Here is a 16,945-nt window from a genome sequence, read left to right as displayed (position 1 = left end):
AGTTTATAATAGCAATAAGGCACCTCAGGGGTTTGTGGTAGATTGCCAATATACCACGACTAAGGGCTGTATCCAGGCACTCTGCGTTGCGTCGGACATAAGAACAACCCTTAGCAGTGGTATATCAGCCATATACCACACCCCCTCTGGCCTTATTGCTTAACTATACCACAGGTCAGTATAGTCTACCAGTCGAACGGTCCATCCTGCCCTCTATCCACCATTCATAGTGACAATAGTGCTTGTTGGATAGTTTGTCCAGATCTGCAATAGGCTAACTAACAATCATACCACACATAAAAGCATTCAAAGCTGCATCAATTTTTAATATTAACCCACAATAATAAATAGGAATAGCTGATAGGCAGCAGAGAGGCCAGGTACTGTGTGAATGAACAGTGAAGACATGACACACAGCTCAAAAAAGCTCCCCCTATTGATCTTGTTTAGGGACAATACAATTCTAATCTAGGCTGCAGTGAAAATGTCATTTGAATAACGTCTCAAAAGCCCTGTGATTTGAATGTTTCATTCGATTTGGATCAGTTGTGGATCTACTCTGGAAGGCTTCAATATAGCCTAAATATTTATCATTTAACTTTTAAATTATATGACCTTTTATATGTGGCAGAAACACAACCAGTCACAATGTTTTAATCTGATTCGGCTACTTCAAAAGTCTCCTGTAGGCCTGCACATGTTCATCCAAAATATAATTCCAGCATCCTCAAAATGGCTTGACATTAAGCAGGTTTCCATTGAACCTTTTTATGCGAGTAAAGTAGCCTACATGTCAGATTTTTTTTTCATGACATCATGACAAAGCATGCAGTTTATTAGGCTACAGATTAAATAAATTATGATGAACTTCACAGGGTGGTGAAAGTGCACAGTGATACGCTTGATTCTCATTTACAATAAATATCGAGGGTCTTATTCTGGTGACATGATGATCAATGCTTGGCTGCCAATTTACAAAAAAATATATCTCGCACTTTTGTCCATAATAATCTCATCATGTAGTAGGCTATACCTGCGCTGTATCTGCAAGCTGTTGGCTAGAGCGCACGTGCCAATACCAGAGTGGGCACATTCGCTACATGCAACATTTATTGTGACATACCCATCAGTAGAGTTGAAAATGCGATGGAAACCCATTTCACTTGTATTTTTTATTCGGTACATGGGAATTTAACCGCAGAAGTTTTTTAAAATGTGCACTACATATTTACGCACAGACTTTTATCTGCAACAAGTCAATTTGATGTAAACACAACTCTGATGGGAAAATGAGCCAGTGGTTTCCCTTAGCCTGTAGGCCTAATTACCAGCTTTTGGATGAAAATAAAATGAAAAGCCTGATTTTACAAAATGGTAGTGGGCCAAATTGTCCAGGAGAGGCTGTCTATCATAGCCTACAACCCGAATTTGAACTTCAGCACCATTCTTTCATGCCTTGTGCATACATGGCCTAGGCTAGTGTTGATTGCGAAGATGGAGGCCTTTTTCATTGAAGTAAAACAAAAGTTAGAGGAAAAAGAGTATGCCTATAGTGAAAAGCCTACAAGGGGAATTTAATATAAGTTTTAATATTGTAGTGGACTAAGATGAGAAGAACGTTGGCGCAGGCAAATGCAGGCTACAGTGCATTAAAGTAGGATGCAATTTTTAAACGTACATTTATTTATCAAAACCAGTTCTTTAAATATGCAAAACCTGTTTTGTTTAATTCTGTTGAGACATTTTCATTGGGGAAATTAAATTCGATCTGTCTTTTTAATTGTGTGATCTGTATTTAGTTTAAAGATAGGTTAAAAGTACAGTAGGTCTGTTGTAAAATAAATAACATTAGCCTATTTCTGTTATTTGTTGGGTACCATAGGCACTTGCCTTTGTTGGTAATTGCTGCAATATAGTTTGTTCAGAACTTTTGTGAAGGTTTAAACCAGTTCACAAGTGTATTGTTTCATTCTGTTGAGCCATTTTCTTTGGCCAAATTAAGTTCCAACTGTAGGCCTAACGCTGTGTTTGCCACAATATGATAGCCTGCTCGTATTTTCCATATAAACAATGGCTTGACTTACTTTTGATATTACCCGAATAAAGTTTAGAAACTTTAGTGAAGGTTTGGTGTGGTGTGGCTATTATAAAGCTTTAGCTAATGCAGGCCTATGATATGAAGGTAGTGCGCACCGGTGCTCCAACTGACTCCAACAGTTGAATTTGAGGTGAGGAAGAATGTTTCAGGCCTACCAAAGTTACTCCTATAATCTAACAAAATAATGCTTATCTTTATACAAAATATTCGGACAGAAAATTAACGAATTAGCCTCCTTCTGTATGTCTATATCTGTATAGCAGACACAGGAGCCATCTGACATAAAGAAATGCATGTCGGTGTCGTAGCATGCCACCGGCATATCTCTCTCTCTCTCTCTCTGGGGCTAGGCCTGAGTTTCTCTTCCTTTATATAGGCTATATACAGTTGAAGTCTGAAGTTTACATACGCTTAGGTTGGAGTCATTAAAACCTGTTTTTCAACCACTCCACAAATTTCTTGTTAACAAACTATAGTTTTGGCAAGTCGGTTAGGACATCTACTTTGTGCATGACACAAGTAATTTTTCCAACAATTGTTTACAGACAGATTATTTCATACTTATAATTCACTGTATCACAATTCCAGTGGGTCAGAAGTTTACATACACTAAGTTGACTGTGCCTTTAAACAGCTTGGAAAATTCCAGAAAATGATGTCATGGCTTTTGAAGCTTCTGATAGACTAATTGACATAATTTGAGTCAATTGGAGGTGTACCTGTGGATTTATTTCAAGGCCTACCTTCAATCTCAGTGCCTCTTTGCTTGATATCATGGGAAAATCTAAAGAAATCATCCAAGACCTCAGAAAAAAAATTGTAGACCTCCACAAGTCTGGTTCATCCTTGGGAGCAATTTCCAAATGCCTGAAGGTACCACGTTCATCTGTACGAACAATAATACGCAAGTATAAACACCATGGGACCACGCAGCGTCATACCTCTCAGGAAGGAGACGCGTTCTGTCTCCTAGAGATGAACATACTTTGGTGTGAAAAGTGCAAATAAATCCCAGAACAACAGCAAAGGACCTTGTGAAGATGCTGGAGGAAAAGGTACAAAAGTATCTATATCCAAAGTAAAACAAGTCCTATATCGACATAACCTGAATGGCCGCTCAGAAAGGAAGAAACCACTGCTCCAAAACTGCCATAAAAAAGCCAGACTACGGTTTGCAACTGCACATGGGGTCAAAGATCGTACTTTTTGGAGAAATGTCCTCTGGTCTGATGAAACAAAAATAGAACTGTTTGGCCATAATGACCATCGTTAAGTTTGGAGGAAAAAGGGGGTAACTTGCAAGCTGAAGAACACCATCCCAACCGTGAAGCACGGGGGTTGCAGCATCATGCTGTGGGGGTGCTTTGCTGCAGGAGAGACTGGTGCACTTCACAAAATAGATGGCATCATGAGGAAGGAAAAGTATGTGGATATATTGAAGCAACATCTCAAGACATCAGTCAGGAAGTTAAAGCTTGGTCGCAAATGGGTCTTCCAAATGGACAATGACCCCAAGCATACTTCCAAAGTTGTGGCAAAATGGCTTAAGGACAACAAAGTCAAGGTATTAGAGTGGCCATCACAAAATCCCTGACCTCAATCCTATGGGCAGAACTGAAAAAGCGTGTGCGAGCACAGAGGCCTACAAACCTGACTCAGTTACACCAGCTCTGTCAGGAGGAATGGGCCAAAATTCACCCAACTTATTGTGGGAAGCTAGTGGAAGGCTACCCGAAACGTTTGACCCAAGTTAAACAATTTAAAGGCAATGCTACCAAATACTAATTGAGTGTATGTAAACTTCTGACCCACTGGGAATGTGATGAAATAAATAAAAGCTCAAATAAATCATTCTCTCTACTATTATTCTGACATTTCACATTATTCAAATAAAGTGGTGATCCTAACTGACCTAAGACAGGGAATTTTTACTAGGATAAAATGTAAGGAATTGTAAAAAAAAAAACTGAGTTTAAATGTATTTGGCTAAGGTATATGTAAACTTCCGACTTCAACTGTAAAGGAAGAGCCTATATTTATATACAAATATATTAATATCATACAGTGGACACCTAAGACTATAGGCCTAAGCATGCAAAGCCCTGATGCATTTTGTGCTCAAATCTCCGACAGCTGAACATTTTACATTTTTGTCATTTAGCAGACGCTCTTATCCAGAGCGACTTACAGTTAGAGAATACATCTTTTTTTTTTTTTTTTTATACTGGCCCCCCGTGGGAATCAAACCCACAACCCTGGCATTGCAAACGCCATGCTCTATCAACTGAGCTACATCCCTGCCGGCCATTCCCTCCCCTACGACGCTGGGCCAATTGTGCGCCGCCCATGAGTCTCCCGGTCGCGGCCGGCTGCGACAGAGCCTGGATTCGAACCAGGATCTCTAGTGGCACAGTTAGCACTGCGATGCAGTGCCTTAGACCACTGCGCCACTCAGGAGCTAACCATGAGATGGACAATTATAGTTTTAGGAAATTAGCCTACAAACCAATATTTTTTTTTTTTTTTACATATGCTACCCAAACCCAAGGAATAGTGTTTTTGTAATTTGTTATAGGCTGTTTTTAAGAACTGGTCGGATCTGAATGCATATGGATGTCTGGTATATTTCTCAAACTCTGGTAAATTTAAATCTTCATGGTCACGTTTTCCTGTACCAAATTTTCCTAAAGGAAACTCTGAAATGCACATATTGTTTTAATGCAAATGTAGGAATATTTGCATGAAAAACTGTCGCCAATTGGATGGAAACCTAGCTATAGATACCCCTAAGACTCTGGCAAGTGCGCTAGTCTAGTTTCACTTTGATTATGCCTGCATATCATGGTTCACCAGCAGCCCCAAACATCTAAAGAATAAGCTAAAGACCAGCCAAGCAAGCGTGTAAGATTTGTACTTAAACTCCCCCCATACTCATCTGGAGGTTGACCATTTTTTGTCTGTATCTCTGTAATGTGGCTATATCTATGTAATTGTTTATGTATTTATGTAAAAATTGGGACCACAATATAAATAAGTCACCGACATTATTGTGCAATTTCAGTCACTTTAAAAAATCTTTGTGTATATACAGTGTGGAGAACAAGTATTTGATACACTGCCGATTTTGCAGGTTTTCCTACTTACAAAGCATGTAGAGGTCTGTAGTTTTTATCATAGGTACACTTCAACTGTGAGAGACGGAATCTAAAACAAAAATCCAGAAAATCACATTGTATGATTTTTAAGTAATTAATTTGCATTTTATTGCATGACATAGGTATTTGATACATCAGAAAAGCAGAACTTAATATTTGGTACAGAAACCTTTGTTTGCAATTACAGAGATCATACGTTTCCTGTAGGTCTTGACCAGGTTTGCACACACTGCAGCAGGGATTTTGGCCCACTCCTCCATACCTTCTCCAGATCCTTGAGGTTTCGGGGCTGTCGCTGGGCAATACGGACTTTCAGCTCCCTCCAAAGATTTTCTATTCGGTTCAGGTCTGGAGACTGGCTAGGCCACTCCAGGACCTTGAGATGCTTCTTACGGAGCCACTCCTTAGTTGCCCTGGCTGTGTGTTTCGGGTCGTTGTCATGCTGGAAGACCCAGCCACGACCCATCTTCAATGCTCTTACTGAGGGAAGGAGGTTGTTGGCCAAGATCTCGCGATACATGGCCCCATCCATCCTCCCCTCAATGCGGTGCAGTCGTCCTGTCCCCTTTGCAGAAAAGCATCCCCAAAGAATGATGTTTCCACCTCCATGCTTCACGGTTGGGATGGTGTTCTTGGGGTTGTACTCATCCTTCTTCTTCCTCCAAACACGGCGAGTGGAGTTTAGACCAAAAAGCTCTATTTTGTCTCATCAGACCACATGACCTTCTCCCATTCCTCCTCTGGATCATCCAGATGGTCATTGGCAAACTTCAGACGGGCCAGGACATGCGCTGGCTTGAGCAGGGGGACCTTGCGTGCGCTGCAGGATTTTAATCCATGACGGCGTAGTGTGTTACTAATGGTTTTCTTTGAGACTGTGGTCCCAGCTCACGAGGTGAGATCTTGCATGGAGCCCCAGACCGAGGGTGATTGACCGTCATCTTGAACTTCTTCCATTTTCTAATAATTGCGCCAACAGTTGTTGCCTTCTCACCAAGCTGCTTGCCTATTGTCCTGTAGCCCATCCCAGCCTTGTGCAGGTCTACAATTGTATCCCTGATATCCTTACACAGCTCTCTGGACTTGGCCATTGTGGAGAGGTTGGATTCTGTTTGATTGAGTGTGTGGACAGATGTCTTTTATACAGGTAACGAGTTCAAACAGGTGCAGTTAATACAGGTAATGAGTGGAGAATAGGTGTGCTTCTTAAAGAAAAACTAACAGGTCTGTGAGAGCCGGAATTCTTACTGGTTGGTAGGTGATCAAATACTTATGTCATGCAATAAAATGCAAATTAATTACTTAAAAATCATACAATGTGATTTTCTGGATTTTTGTTTTAGATTCCGTCTCTCATAGTTGAAGTGTACCTATGATAGAAATTACAGACCTCTACATGCTTTGTAAGTAGGAAAACCTGCAAAATCGGCAGTGTATCAAATACTTGTTCTCCCCACTGTATATATATTTTTTACTGATAAAATCAATCAATCCAAACTGAGCAGCGGCCATTTGATGAAAGGAAAGAGAAATCTGTTACAAAACACCTAAAAGTTAAATGACATTTGGAGATTGTCAAGCCAAGCTTTTGATACTGGGTAAGCCTACAAGGTAGGGAGTAGGGCTGTCCCCGTCTTGGTCGACCAAGAGTTGTCTGTTCTTTCGACCAATCACATTTCAAAACACGTATTTTTCCATAGGCCTATAAAAAACACCCTATGTGTTTTAATAAAATCAACTATATGCACTGAGCTTGTCTGATACTTTAAGCACACTGTTTGATGAAATAATTAAGACACACAAATGACTCAAGAGGGAGCCCGACAGCAATTGTTTTGGGCCGGGCTCGGACTTGCCGCGCTGTGTTAAAAGAAAACAGCGAGTGCCTGTGTGACTGGCGCACGTTCACTCTCTCTCCTCCCTCCTGCAGCGACCAGGGACCATAGCATAGCAACAGTGTTTATCGCGCTGTCTTGGTGCTGAAGCTGCAACATAATTATAGCCATTTCTATACTGAACAAAAATATAAACGCAACATGTAACAATTTCAAAGATTTTACTGAGTTACAGTTCATAAAAGCAAATCAGTCAATTGAAATACATTCATTAGGCCCTAATCTATGGATTTCACATGACTGGGAATACAGATATGCATCTGTTGGTCACAGATACCTTAAAAAAAAAGTAGGGGCGTGGATCAGAAAACCAGTCAGTATCTGGTGTGACCACCATTTGCTTCATGCAGTGCAACACATCTCCTTCGTATAGGGTTGATCAGGCTGTTGATTGTGGCCTGTGGAATGTTGTCCCACTCCTCTTCAATGGCTGCGCAAAGTTGCTGGATATTAACAGGAACTGGAACACGTTGTCGTACACGTCGATCCAGAGCATCCCAAACATGCTCAGTGAGTGACATGTCTGGTGAGTATGCAGGCCATGGAAGAACTGGGACATCTTCAGCTTCCAGGAATTATGTACAGATCCTTCCAACATGGGGCCATGCATTATCATGCTGAAACATGAGGTGATGGCAGCGGATGAACCTCAGCATCTCGTTATGGTATCTCTGTGCATTCAAATTGCCATCGATAAAATGCAATTGTGTTCGTTGTCCGTAGCTTATGCCTGCCCATACCATAACCACACCGCCAAAATGGGGCACCCTGTTCACATCAGCAAACCGCTCGCCCACACGACACCATACACGTGGTCTGCGGTTATGAGGCCGGTTGGACGTACTGCCAAATTCTCTAAAACGACGTTGGAGGCTGCTAATGGTAGAGAAATGAACATTACATTCCCTGGCAACAGCTCTGTTGGACATTCCTGCAGTCAGCATGCTGACTTTAGACATCTGTGGCATTGTCTTGTGTGACAAAACTGCACATTTTAGAGTGCCCCCCCCCCCCCCAGAAGTCCCCACAAGGACAGTAAAAAAATGACATTTTGACAAGTGGGGACCAGTCCCCACAAGGAAAAAGGCTATTTTAGGCTCAGGTTTAGGGTTAGAATTAGTGTTAGGGAAAATAGGATTTTGAATGGGAATCAATAATTTTTTTGGTCCCCACAAGGATAGTAAAACAAACGTGTGGGTGTGTGTGTGTGTGTGTGTGGTTAATCTCAGAAAATATAGTGTGTACAGGCACATACTTAAAAGGCCTAATAAAACTATAATAATACTGTACACTTGAAAGGTCTCCATATAGCCTACACCCAAGAAATGACCATGTAGACAGGCAGAAAGTACCCTTGTGTGGTAAAGGAATGAAGAAAAGCCACAAACAACTCTGGATGACTATCATGGGGCGCTGTTTTGAGGCCACCGCGCCTCCATCTTGGTACTCCCCTACCATTGTAAAACATATTTTGGAAGCTTTAGAAATGAATATATTAATGTCGACAGTTGTTTTAGCAATTTCTATTCTATTACAGACACCTTAATGCATACCTTTAAATTGTATTATGTGAGCAACATTTTTTGTAAAGAAAAATAACTAAAAACATTTCCCTTAAAGTATATCTTTTTTTACAGTTCTAATTTTACTGTCCCCAATACAACAACAAAAATACTTAAATACATGTAACTCCATTAAGACCATACAGACTACTACAGTAGGCAAAACTGAATAACAGCACACCTGGATAAATTCAGATATCTTGCAGGGCCTCAATGAAAGCAGTATACTCATGTAGGCCAACGTTCAGAAATTGCTGTTTGGTTTACATTAGGTGTGCATGGGTCAGATTGCAGTTGGCCTTTGAGCTGAAGTAAGATTGGGCATATTTCAGGGAAGCTGTCAATAACCTCATATCCAGATTCATGAATGCTTTTTGATTATAATCAGAAACAGTTAATTGCACTTCTGTCATGGCATAGGTTGTTTATGCAATGGGCATCCCAAGGTGTTGGCCTGAGGGAAATGGTAGCGAAGTGGCTGGTAGAGAAGGGGCTGGTCCAACTCAAAGTGTCATAAAAAATTGGACCCCCCTCCCCAACATAAAAAATATTTTTACATGACCCTCCCCTGTGTTTATAAACGTTGATATCAACTTTGCCACTTCAGCGTACTTTTTTGGCACAGTCAATGCCACGCAGGGCAACAGGCCAGAAGGTTGAGGGTTCGCCGACCACCACAGATGAGCTCACTCTCCCTGCTTGTTTAATTACGCTATGATCAGAGCCAGCTGCAGACAATGATCAGCTAGGGGGAAATGAGATTTTATACATTCTGATGCCATATTCATAAATATATAAAATATATGCAATGAATTGTCCACCAACAGGTTTCTGTGCCAATGCACCACCACACAACCAATTAATAAAGCAAACTGACTTTGGGTACTTAAATATCATGGCTTGTGTGTTCAACACCACAATAATAGACAATCTCGACAAACAGAAAACACATCCCTCCCTACTAGGGCTGACCCCATTTTGGTCGACTCAGGTTTCTTTAGTTGAGCAGTCGCAAATATATACTTTTTTTCATGGTGCACAAGAAACCCATCTGAATGCGCCTGTCTCAGTGGACTAATCCATTGCTGAAGCCGCGGGGATGGGACAGTCCATCACTCTAATACATGTGCTACAGATATTGTATATGGTTATATTATGTAAGAACAATTGTGCAACTAGGGTTGCAAAATTCCTGGAACTTTCAATAAATTCCCTGGTTTTCCCGAAATCCCGGTGGGAGGATTAACAGAATTAGGATGGAATAAGCAGGAAATCCGCAATCCTCCACACCTAATCAAGATAATATTATTTTATAAAAAATGTGCTTTCTCCTGTGTTGGATAGCGGTCGCTGTCTGCGGTTCTGAAACATAATCTTCAGTGCGGCATTGAATTAGCGCCTTTTTCTAGACCATGTTTCTATATGTATAATAGCAAAGTTAACCAGCATATTGGTGTTGAGAACAATGTGGCGGAGGCAGCAGTGGAGTGAGGAGATGAGAAAACAGCCCTTGCCTTAATTGTCTAAGAAAAGTGATGAGAGAGGAAACCCCAACTTAATTAGGTCTGTAATCAATAGCCTAACTGTTAAATGTGCCTGGCTTTATAAATCATCCATATATATGGACCCATGGGGCGGCGCACAATTGGCCCAGCGTCGTCCAGGGTAGGGGAGGGAATGGCCGGCAGGGATGTAGCTCAGTTGGTAGAGCATGGTGTTTGCAACGCCAGGGTTATGGGTTTGATTCCCACGGGGGGCCAGTATGAAAAATAAAAAAATAATGTATGCACTCACTAACTGTAAGTCGCTCTGGATAAGAGCGTCTGCTAAATGACTAAAATGTAAATGTAAATGTATATCTACAGAAATAAGACAGATCATGCTTCTGTTGCCTGTTTGAGAGTTTGTTTAAAAGTCTACTGATTCCGTGATCTCTAAGCCTCATGCAACTGTCAGATAAAATGTCAGATAAAGCCTATAGGCTACTGTATTAATCAATCAATAATTCATTTGTTCATGTCATCACACAGCATAAGAGTCATTCATGCTTTGAAATCAAGCATTTTAGTTTTTTATTAAATTAATTTAGTGTCATTTACACTGCTCCAAACGGTCCTCATTTTTTAAAATATTGTAAGCTTCCACAACTAAGTAAAATGTCATCCACACATCGGACTTCCCCTTTCCCTCCTGAGCAACCACTAAAATGTCCCCCTTTTCAAGTTTATTTGTCACGTCCTCTGCATCCATTATGGTGCTGCATGTTTTACAATGTTCAGAGTTTGTTATAAACAATTTATTGATGTGATTATGATATGCTATAAGTCAAGCCCTATTGGTCACGTACATGCGATGCATATGTGTCACATAAAGAGGGAATGTTCTTCCTAAACAAATGAAGGATTTCGGTAACAGAACTTTTCAATCAGAGAAAAAATAAGTAAGAAACTACACTGAACAAAAATATAAACGCAACATGTAAAGTGTTGGTCCCATGTTTCATGAGTTAAAATAAAAGATCCCTGACATGTTCCAAACAAACTAAAAGCTTATTTCTCTCAAATGTTGTGCACAAATTAGTTTACATCCCTGTCAGTGAGCATTTCTCCTTTGCCCAGATAATCCATCCACCTGACAGGTGTGGCATATCAAGAAGCTGATTAAACAGCATGATCATTACACAGGTGCACCTTGTGCTGGGGACAATAAAAGGCAACTCTAAAATGTGCAGTTTTGTCACACAACACAAGGCCACATATATCTCAAGTTTTGAGGGAGCCTGCAATTGGAAAGCTGACTGCAGGAATGTACACCAGAGCCGTTGCCAGATAATTTAATGTTCATTTCTCTACCATAAGCAGCCTCCGACGTCGTTTTAAAGAATTTGGCAGTACACCAACCGGCCTCACAACCGCAGACCACGTGTAACCACGCCAGCCCAGGACCTCCACATCCGGCTTCTTCACCTGCGGGATGGTCTGAGACGAGCCACCCGGACAGCTAATAAAAATGTGGGTTTTCACAACCAAAGAATTTCTGCACATACTGTCAGAAACCGTCTCAGTGAAGCTCATCTGCATGCTCTTCATCCTCACCAGGGTCTTGACCTGACTGCAGTTCTGCTCCGTAACCGACTTCAGTGGGCAAATGCTCACCTTCGATTGCCACTGGCATGCTGGAGAAGTGTGCTGTTCACGGATGAATGGCGGTTTCAACTGTACCGTGCAGATGGCAGACAGCGTGAATGGTGTCGTGTGGGCGAGCGGTTTGCGGATGTCAACGTTGTGAACAGCGTGCCCCAAGGGGTTATGGTATCGGCAGGCAACGAACACAATTGCATTTTATCACAACAGTGGAGGCTGCTGATGGGAGAACGGCTCATAATAATGGCCGGAACGGAGCAAATGAAATGGCATCAAACACCTGGAAACTATGTGTTTGATGTATTTGATACCATTCCACTGATTTCACTCCAGTCATTACCATGAGCCTGTTCTCCCAAATTAAGGTGCCACCAACCTGTGATGCACATAGATACCGTGACGAGATTCTGAAGCCCATTGTTGTGCCATCACCTCATGTTTCAGCATGATAATGCACAGCCCCATGTCGCAAGGATCTGTACACAATTCCTGGAAGCTGAAAATGTCCCAGTTCTTTCATGGCCTGCATACTCACCAGACATGTCACCCATTGAGCATGTTTGGGATGCTCTGGATCGACGCGTATGACAGCGTGTTCCAGTTACCGCCAATATCCAGCAACTTCGCACAGGCATTGAAGAGGAGTGGGACAACATTCCACAGGCCACAATCAACAGCCTGATCAACTCTATGCAAAGGAGATGTGTTGCGCTGCATGAGGCAAATGGTTGTCACACCAGATACTGACTGTTTTTCTGATCCACGCCCCTACCTTTTTTAAAAGGTATGTGTGACCAACAGAAGCATATCTGTATTCCCAGTCATGTGAAATCCATAGATTAGGGCCTAATTTATTTATTTCAATTGACTGATTTCCTTATATGAACGGTAACTCAGTAAAATGTTTGAAATTATCGGCGTTCCAATTCATCCCAAAGGTGTTCGATGCGGTTGAGGTCAGGGCTCTGTGCAGGCCAGTCAAGTTCTTCCACACTGATCTCGACAAACCATTTCTGTTTGGACCTCACTTTGTGCACGGGGGCATTGTCATGCTGAAACAGGAAAGGGCCTTCCCCAAACTGTTGCCACAAAGTTGGAAGCACAGAATGGTCTAGAATGTAATTGTATGCTGTAGCGTTAAGATATCCTTCACTGGAACTAAGGGGCCAAGCCTGCACCATGAAAAACAGCCTCAGACCATTATTCCTCCTCCACCAAACTTTAGAGTTGGCACTATGCATTCAGGCAGATAGCGTTCTCCTGGCATCCCCCAAACCCAGATTTGTCTGTCGGACTGCCAGATGGTGAAGTGTGATTCATCACTCCAGAGAACACGTTTCCACTGCTCCAGAGTCCAATGGCGGCGAGATAAACACCACTCCAGCCGACGCTTGGCATTGCACATGGTGATCTTAGGCTTGTGTGCGGCTGCTCGGCCATGGAAACCCATTTCAAGACGAACAGCTCCCGACAAACAGTTATTGTGCTGATGTTGCTTCCAGAGACAGTTTGGAACTCAGTAGTGAGTGTTGCAACCGAGGACAGAAGATCTTTACGCGCTGCACGCTTCAGCACTCGGCGGTCCCATTCTGTGAGCTTGTGTGGCCTACCACTTTGCGGCTAAGCCGTTGTTGCTCCTAGACGTTTCCACTTCACAATAACGGCACTTACAGTTGACCGGGGCAGCTCTAGTAGGGCAGAAATTTGACGAACTGACTTGTTGGAAAGGTGGCATCCTATGACGGTGCCATGTTGGAAGTCACTGAGCTCTTCAGTAAGGCCATTCTACTGCCTATGTTTGTCTATGGAGATTGCATGGAGGTGTGCTCGATTTTATACACCTGTCAGCAACGAGTGTGGCTGAAATAGCCGAATCCACTCATTTGAAGGGGTGTCCACATACTTTTGTATATACAGTGCATTAGGAAAGTATTCAGACCCCTTGACTTTTTACACATTTTGTTACAGCCTTATGCTATAATTGATTAAAAATAAAATCTAGTGTATATACATAGCATTTGTACTGATATAGGGGCTAGGCCTACTGTAAATTGCATTATGGGTGAGCATGATTACATTCATTATTGATAAGGCCTAAAAAGAGAGTGGATAATTCTAATAAAACAGGATGAAACAACAACTCGTTTTAAATAGACTATGTCTAAATACACTTACAGGCACCATAATTGCTTCCAGTGGGCATGGTTTGATGCACAACTAAACATTTCACAGTAGCTGGACAAAATCCAATATAAAGAGAAAAGGAGATTGTCCACTCACCGTTATACTGCTCCCAAATAGGCCTATGTTTTATATACATATTGGAACCATCTTAAAGATCGCATTTACACTTCTCTTGAAGTTGCATTGCATGCGTGCCACTGACATTCTCACCATAAAACCAGGACAGTGAATCATTCTAAAAAGTTTGGTTTGAATAAAATTCAACAAAAAGAAGCAATCTATTCGTTTTTCAAACAACAACTAATACATGTAAAATGTAATGACATCATAAAATCGCCCATTGCTGTTGAACCAGCCTTCATTATCATAGGCATCGGGTAAGGGCAGCCTACGGAGGGCTTGATGGAGAGAAAAAAAATGAAACAGAAAACAAACAATTGTTACAGGAAAATAACTTCTAAATACGAGGTTCACCGCGGTATACACCGAGGTTCTCATCTCTCGTTTCTTGATGGGCATGGACACATGTAGCCTACATCATGGAGGGGGTTTTACGCACTTCCAAAGCATGGCTAACATAATGTAGGCCTGCCTACAATACATAGATAAAAAGGGAATGTCAGCTCACAGTTTTGCTCCTCTCAAACTTTATAATTTATGTTTCTAAATATGAAGTATACAGGCACCAAATCACATCTTGTCCCAAGCGCATATGGGCAGTGTGTAACTGCGTTACCGCTAGAACCATATTTTGGTTGGTCTTAAATATCCCTACCAACACTGCCTGAAATTAGCACTTTGGATCATGTTTTTAATGACACCTCAAATATTTACACCCCTCCCATGCTGTAGCGTTAAGATATCCTTCACTGGAACTAAGGGGCCAAGCCTGCACCATGAAAAACAGCCTCAGACCATTATTCCCCTCCCATCTGAGCAGAAGCTTGCTGATGTTAGACAGGTAAATTGCCGAACATGGCGTTGGTGCTGGAAAATGCCAGTGCACCAGTTCTTAAGTGATTAAATTGCAAACTACGGCGCGTTTGACACTAGCGCCGCCTTAAAGGCAGCCGAAAATAGAGCCCTTAGAGTGTCTGTATGCAGGCCTAACTGTAATGCACAGTCTAAACTCTGTTTTTTCTTTGACCTCTTCAGGAAACACACCCCTACACCTCGCTGTCATGATGGGTCACAAAGGTAAGTAGTGCACTGAGTTCATTAGGGTGTTTGTGTGTGTGTGTGTGTGTGTGTGTGTGTGTGTGTGTGTGTGTGTGTGTGTGTGGTGAGTGTGTGTTGTGTCTGGCATGTGTGTGCCTGGTATGTCCTCTCTGAGGCAAACTCCAAAAGGCAGGATGCTCATGCATTTCTAAACAGGTTGATCTTATGGATTTATAACTGACCAAAATAGGTTTGCACTGGCAACCCCTTTTAATGGAATTGCCTTCAGACTAAAATCTCTAGAGTGGACTCCCTTGCTAGAACGGACTGTCTCGAGAATAGTGAAGATTGCATAATTAGCCTACTATTGAATCTAAGGCTGCACAAAACAGAGACTCGCCATTGCTGCTTGTCTATGATTGAGATGGATAAATGTGGCACAGTTGGCACACACATACCCTGACAGATGGAACTTGGCAATGATGATTAACCTAGCTGTATTAATGATTTTTATTTCCTAAATGTAGTCTGCTATGACTGTTGCAGATCATTCATGTTAGTGATCATCTCTCTGGATCAAGGAAGATATAGAGATGGGCTTTTGTTCAAAGTTAGACTGTTCAAAAGGTAGCTAGTCACATCCAATGATTTATACAGTATATACAGTCAAAAGTTTGGACACACCTACTCATTCAAGGGTTTTTCTTAATTTCTACTATTTTCTACATTGCAGAATAATAGCGAAGACATCAAAACGATTAAATAACACATATGGAATCATGTAGTAACCCAAAAAGTGTTAAACAAATCATAATATATTTGAGATTCTTCAAATAGCCACCCTTTGCCTTGATGACAGCTTTGCACACTCTTGGCATTCTCTCAACCAGCTTCATGAGGTAGTCACCTGGAATACATTTCAATTAACAGGTGTGCCTTCTTAAAAGTTCATTTGTGGAATTTCTTTCCTTCTTAATGCGTTTGAGCCAATCAGTTGCCTTGTGACAAGGTAGGGGGGTATACAGAAGATAGCCCTATTTGGTAAAAGACCAGGAACAGCTCAAATAAGCAAAGAGAAACAGTAGTCCATCGTTACTTTAAGACATGAAGGTTAGTAAATCCGGAAAATTTCAAGAACTTTGAAAGTTTCTTCAAGTGCAGTCGCAAAAACCATGAAGCGCTATGATGAAATTTGCTCTCATGAGGACCACCACAGGAATGGAAGACCCAGAGTTACCTCTGCTGCAGAGGATAAGTTAATTAGCGTTACCAGCTTCAGAAATTGCAGCCCAAATAAATGCTTCACAGAGTTCAAGTAACAGACACATCTCAACATCAACTGTTCAGAGGGGACTGTGTGAATCAGGCCTTCATGGTCGAATTGCTGCAAAGAAACCAACCTAAAGGACACCAATAAGAAGAAGAGACCTGCTTGGGCCAAGAAACACGAGCAATGGACATTAGACCGGTGGAAATTTGTCCTTTGGTCTGGAGTCCAAATTTGAGATTTTTGGTTCCAACCGCCGTGTCTTTGTGAGATGCAGTGTGAGTGAACGGATGCTCTCCGCATGTGTATTTCCCACCGTAAAGCATGGAGGAGGACATGTTATGGTGAGGGGTTGCTTTGCTGGTGACACTGTCTGTGATTTATTTAGAATTCAAGGCACACTTAACCAGCATGGCTACCACAGCATTCTGCAGCGATACGCCATCCCATCTGGTTTGGGCTTAGTGGGACTATCATTTGTTT

At 41.7% G+C, this 16,945-nt stretch overlaps 1 protein-coding gene across 1 annotated transcript in view; it reads left to right on the top strand.

Annotated features, from left to right (window-relative positions):
• The window catches only part of LOC311131342 (ankyrin repeat domain-containing protein 13C-like), an 81,624-nt gene that overhangs the window by 1,704 nt on the left and 62,975 nt on the right, over positions 1-16,945 (top strand). The window contains exon 3 of the mRNA XM_084164283.1: positions 15,193-15,234. Coding sequence (XP_084020409.1) covers positions 15,193-15,234 — 42 coding nt within the window. The remainder of the gene's footprint in view (positions 1-15,192; positions 15,235-16,945) is intronic.

The sequence above is a fragment of the Coregonus lavaretus genome (assembly GCF_964263955.1).
Source record: "Coregonus lavaretus genome assembly, chromosome: 6".
Classification (NCBI taxonomy): Eukaryota; Metazoa; Chordata; class Actinopteri; order Salmoniformes; family Salmonidae; genus Coregonus; species Coregonus lavaretus.
The sequence above is the reverse complement of the archived record's forward strand: the minus strand, read 5'-3'. Positions and strand labels throughout refer to the sequence as shown.